Raw genomic sequence first — 5,501 nt, 5'->3', positions numbered from 1 at the left:
GCGCAATGTCCAATGACAAGTCCGGCATCCGCACCGGCACACATGTGCATGCACATGCACATGCACATGCACATGTGCATGCAACATGCACATGGCCATGTGCATGCACGGGGGGCATACCGGCGGCTTTATTTTTTTACGGGAGCGGACGACACTCTGGGGGAGAGGATCGAGAGATACACACACACACCCTGGAGTGTGGAGAGATATCGGTTCGGAGACACGGCACACTTCGTTGCGAGGTTACAGGTTTCGGATATTGTATCCGATATTCTTATTTCTAGTGCCAGTGCGCGCCAGTCCCGTGCCCAGTGTTGTGCGAGGGAGTTTTGTTGTAAAATTCTTATTTCATTTTCGTACGCACCGGCACATCACACCGGTCCAAACCGCGCGCCTCTCGACCTCCACACGCCACAAATCGATATCCAGCTTCCAACTTCTTCGTTTCCTCCAATCCTCGCCGTTCTGACACATGGACATGCCTGTTGCAGCGCGCACACATCACCTGGCGTGCACGCACCCCCCACTCAACATCCCTAGGCCTTGCCTTTTGGTGCGACGGCGCCGGCCCTCACCCTCCGACCTTCCGGCCTCACGCGCGAGACGGGCACCCGGCGCGTCCCACGCCCCATGACGTTTGCGAGCTCACATGACTGCACAGCCGTCGCCCTTCTTGTACGCCTTGACGAGCTTGCGGCCGTCGACCCACGGCACCTTGCGCGAGCGCAGCGGGTCCCACACCTTTGGGCAGCGGTGGCGGTGGCGGTGAGCGGGGCAGCGGCGGCTTCAGAGGCGGGCTGGGTGGCAACGGCGAGGGTGGCGGCGGCGGCATGCAGCGGACGGGAGAGGTGAGGGTGGCGGCGGGCTCGGAGGCGGGCTGGGTGGCGGGTGCGCGGACGCACCTTTGGCAGCGAGGCTTGCACCGCCTCGAGGCCCTTGAGGAAGCCCTCCCAGTCGAGCTGCGGGTTGGGGAGGTCCTCCGCCTGTTCACAGCCGCAGCCCGTGAACAGCGCCTCGCTTCACTCCCGCTGCTCCTCCTGCGGGCCCCTCCGCCTTTGGGCCGAGGATGAGCTCCACCAGGCTCGCCATCTCGGGGATGGAGAGCTTCTTCTCGTCGAGCACGTCGAACACCTTCGCGTCGCAGCCCCACTCGCGGAGCCGGTGCAGCGCCGCAGAGTAGGTCAGCCAGCCGTTGTTCTCGCCAACCTCGGCCGCCTCGCCCATCAAGTCGTCCAGCACGTCCATGTCGAGCTCGAGGTCCTCGTCGACGGCGTTCCAGTACCGCACAACGTCCTCCGAGTCGGTGCAGAGCCGCACCACCACCCAGCACGGGAGAGACTGCAGCGGCCGCATCGCCACCTCAATGTCGCCGTCCGTCGCCGCGCCGTCCGACGCTATCACGACGACGACGCGCTGCCCGTTGGCGCGGAGCACGTCCGCCTGGGCCTGGATGCGAGCCGTCGCCTGCCGAATTTGCTCGCACAGCGGCGTGCGGCCGGTGGGTCCGCTTTTGATCAGCTTCTTGACGGCGTCCACCTCCGCCGCCGCGTCGCCGCCCATGCCGACGCTCAGCACCTGCGGCGAGCCGCCGCCGGGCGGGTTGAGCAGCCGCAGCTCGGTCGGCGCGCCCAGGTTGGCCGCCAGCGTGGCGTGCCAGATTAGAGAATCGCCCAGCTCGTCCCAGCGGCTGGCGTCCACCACGCCCTCGCGCCCGCCGGGTCCGCGCATGATGCGCTTGCCGTCCGTGGTCTGCATCGAGCCGGAGTTGTCGATGATCCAGATTCGCAGTGGGAACGACTCGTTGGAGCGGAGGAACGAGGCGTTGATCCCTGGCGGCATGCCGAGGTTGCGCAGGAAACCCTCTGAGGTCTGACGCTGCACTCGTGGCGCCGCCTGGCCACCCGCGACGTCGCCGACGGGGATGCCCTCGGCCACTGGAGGGTATGACATCTCGCCACGCGCCTCGTCGCGCTTCGGCCGTTCGCGCTAAGGTGGAAGAGAGAAAAACATCAGCGGAGAAGAGAAACTCCTTCATGGCAGGGCGAACCACTTTTCTCAACCTTTGTTGCCGGGTCGACCGCGCCCGAGTCAACGCCGCGAGCGCGATGTGCTGGCTTCTCGAATAGGTTCTCGAATGCTGCAAACGTAAAACTTTTTTTGTTTGTAAAACTTGAATAAATAAATAAATACAACGTACACGCCAAACGAGGGGTGGGAGAAGGACAGGGTCCCCACCTGCACGAGCAGGATCTTGTAAGGACGATCAGGGACACAGGGGAACGGGAGCGGGGAGCGCATCGCGACACGGAGGGGGGCTGGGCAGGGTTCACCCTCACGACAGGGTCCCAGGGATTCCTCTCTCGTATAGGACAGGTTGCACCCGGCGGCACGGGGGCAAGCGCGGGCCTCCTACTGGTTGCGCTCTCCTAGTTCTCCTGCTCCTGACAAGGGACAGCGACAGGCTCGCAGCACGGTGGACTCCCTATCCACTGGCGATCTCTCTCGACTAGCGACCTTCCTCCGACTTCTCACCGGCAGTCTCTTCTACCACAGGCAGACTGACACGTGGGTGGCAGTGGCGGTGATAGGAGTCTCCCACTCTGTGGGCCTCGCTAGAAGTGCGACCCCTGCGCGTGTCCTCGCCCTTGAAGGGGAAGGGGCTGTGTGTCTGTGCATGTGTACAACATGTGTGTGTGTGTGTGTGTGTGTGTGTGTGTGTGTGTGTGTGTGTGTGTGTGTGTGTGTGTGTGTGTGTGCTCGCTCGCTCGCTCTCGCGCGCCGCTTGCGCGATCGCGCGCGCGCGCTGCGCGAGCCGCCCTGCCCGCTGCGCTGCTAGGGTTGCGCTGCGGGAAGGGCTCGGCGGCCGTTCCTAGAGCTCCTCGTCGCTCCCCCCGTATAGCGAGGGCTCGTTGGACTCGAGGAGTGGGCCGCCGTCGTAGGGGGAGCGGGCGGCTCCGCGGGCGACGCTCGCCCAGTCCTTCTTGTTGCTCTTGACCTCGCCGCCGCCGCCGCCGCGGCCGCGGCCGCCGCGCCCGCGCCGCCCGCGGCTTGTGCCCAGCCTGACCGCGCTCGGCATGCGCTCGTAGATAGTGTCCTTGAAGGCGGAGTGGAGGAGCGCCTCGAAGTTGACGCACGGCGCGTAGCGGCAGCGAGCGGCGGTCTTGCACGGGAGGGCGGTCTGGTTGAAGGCCGGGCAGAAGCCGATCCCGTCGCGCGCCGCCATCGCCTTGGCCTTGCCCGCCGCGCGCGCGACCTCGACCTTGTTGTCGACGATGAGGCTCTCGAAGGTCTTCTTCTTGGCGACGTTCGCCGCTGCGGCGCGCCTCTCCTTGAGCGCCTGCGCGGCGCACTGCGCGTCGTGGATGATGTCGGCGTTGGTCAACCCAAATGCGCGGCAGGAGGGGCAGAGTTTGTTGCCGAGGACCTTGACGCACCCGACGTCGAGGCGGAGGGGTCCGCCGACATCGCCGCTCGCGTAGACGTTGGGCAGGACCGGGAGGTTGCAGACGAGGTTCTCGTTCTTCACCTTGAAGAGGATCGAGCCGTCCTTCTCGTCCGACTTCGTGCCCAGGAAGGAGTGGTATCCCTCCTGGATGGAGACCATGTTGCCGAAGTGCTTCTCCAAGAGGGGGGCGAAGTGCTCGATCTGGGCCGCGGTGTCGATGGCGCCGCGCGTGCGTATGGCGAGGAGGCCGTCTGAGTCCGTGGTCGCCTGGGTCTCGCGCGCCTCCGCCTGCTTGCCCCACACGGTGGCGTCGAGAGCGGCGAAGGTGATGGTGATGTTGTCTGGCGCTGGGAGCTGTAGGACGCCACCGCCGGTGTACTGCTCGAGGAAGGCGCGTGCCTCGCTCTCGCCGCTGAAGGCGACGCAGATGGCGCGCGACGTGCCGATGATGGGCACGCTGATCGCGCTTGCCTGCTGCGCCTCGCCGCCTGGTGTCTTCTTGATCAATTGGCGCACCTCGGTGACGAGCGCCGTCTTGTTCTGGATGTCCGGGATGTGCGAGCCGTCGCGCGCCGCGAGCGCGACGTGCAGCAGGCGCTTCGTGCCGCGGTCGGTGCCGGCGGCCGCCGCAGCGGCCATCTGTGCAGCGTCCACCATAATGGTGTCGCCTTCTTTGGCGTCGTCGTCGTTGACGCGCGCGCTCGCGAGCTCGCCGTCGAGGCGGCGCTTCACGCCGAGTCTCTGGCCATCATCGGCCTCTTGCGCGCCGTCGCGGCCGCGCGCCGCGCCCTCGGCAGCGGCAGCGTTGAGCACCGGCGGCGGCAGGCCGGCCGAAGCGAGCGCCATTCAAGTGAAGCGCCGTTCAAACTTGAAGAGAAATCACTGTGAGAGTCGTGATTTCTTGTTGGTTAATAAAAATCTCTCTCTCTCTAAAACGTCGCCATTTACTCGAATCGAACGCAGCACTTTTTCTTTGAGGGGCGGCACGCGCCGCGCGCATACGGGGAGGGAGAGACAACTCGACAGCGGCACACGCCTCCCTTCGGAGATAATTTTATTCTTTTTCTGGCACTTCTCGGCAAAATTCTTTTTCTGTGTTCGCCAAGTGTGGCCGTCCACAGCTGGGTCCACATACCCAACGCGGCCGAAGGAATCCACCCTCGAGAACCTCGAGAGAACATGGGCGCCTCGCAAAGCCGCCCTGCTCCCGACGCTTGCACAGCTTCGCCCTTGACTCCTCCGCCGCCGCCTTTTCCGCCGCCGCCCTCGCCATCGCTCTTGGGTCTCCCGGCGGAGCTGCTCGTCTGCATCTGCTCACGGCTCGATATCGAGGCGCTCTCGTCGCTCGCGTCGACGAGCCAGGAGCTTAGAGATACGATCCCGGACTCCCTGTGGCAGACACACCTCGACCGGCTGGCAAGGGCGGGTGGCGTGGCCGAGGAGGACGTCGCAGCCGCCGGCCGGCGCATCACCAACTCGATACAGCGGCAGGCGGCCATCCAGGCGGCCGCCGAGGCGGCGGAGGCGGCCGCCTTCAAATCTGCTCTCACCTCCCTCCTCGCCAGCTCGGACTCGTGCCGGCTGAGGGTCGGTCTCGTCCGGTCGATGGTCTGCAACCTCTGCCAGGCGAGTGACAGACGCGCCAGACACTGGTCGAGAGAGACTTGTGACGCAAGACGCCAGAGACTGCTGGTAGAGAGTGACGCACGCACCAGCTGCGCACGCACACTTCACCCAGCGATGCGCCCCACGGCTGGTCGAGAAGAACGAGTGGCGGCAACTGTCCGCCCCCTCCTCGCCAGGCGATGCCGAGCGGCGCAATCTACTTCACCTGCATCAAGCGAGGGGTGTGCCGGACGTGCGTACGCGCGAGGGTGTCGGCGGCGGACTCGTGGCGGTACCACCAGTCCCAGTTTGAGGCGAGAGCCGTGGCTCGACGCGACGAGGGGCGAGGCGCGCAGCTGCACGACCTCCTCTGCGAGCGGCTGCCTCCGTCTCTGCGCGGCGCCCTGCCGTCCCCGTCCTCGAGAGAGTCGAGGCACAGCCCATGACATGT

General features: G+C 65.6%; 2 protein-coding genes across 2 annotated transcripts in view; one reads left to right on the top strand and one right to left on the bottom strand.

Annotated features, from left to right (window-relative positions):
- Positions 1–422: 422 nt before the first annotated feature.
- EMIHUDRAFT_459578 (hypothetical protein) lies at positions 423–3,019 on the bottom strand. The gene is made up of 4 exons (XM_005765677.1): positions 2,236–3,019; positions 1,078–1,986; positions 903–983; positions 423–741 (listed from the first exon to the last, which is right to left on the bottom strand). The coding sequence occupies exons 1-4, from the start codon at positions 2,296–2,298 to the stop codon at positions 646–648; spliced, it is 1,149 nt and encodes a 382-aa protein (XP_005765734.1). The 5' UTR covers positions 2,299–3,019; the 3' UTR covers positions 423–645.
- A 1,605-nt stretch (positions 3,020–4,624) lies between these two features.
- The window catches only part of EMIHUDRAFT_119904 (hypothetical protein), a gene marked incomplete at both ends in the record, with an annotated part of 1,720 nt that continues 843 nt past the window's right edge, over positions 4,625–5,501 (top strand). Inside the window, one exon of the mRNA XM_005765676.1 lies at positions 4,625–5,075. Within this exon, the coding sequence (XP_005765733.1) occupies positions 4,625–5,075 (451 nt within the window). The remainder of the gene's footprint in view (positions 5,076–5,501) is intronic.

This window comes from Emiliania huxleyi, assembly GCF_000372725.1.
Source record: "Emiliania huxleyi CCMP1516 unplaced genomic scaffold EMIHUscaffold_542, whole genome shotgun sequence".
Taxonomy (NCBI): Eukaryota; Haptophyta; order Isochrysidales; family Noelaerhabdaceae; genus Emiliania; species Emiliania huxleyi.
The sequence above is the reverse complement of the archived record's forward strand: the minus strand, read 5'-3'. Positions and strand labels throughout refer to the sequence as shown.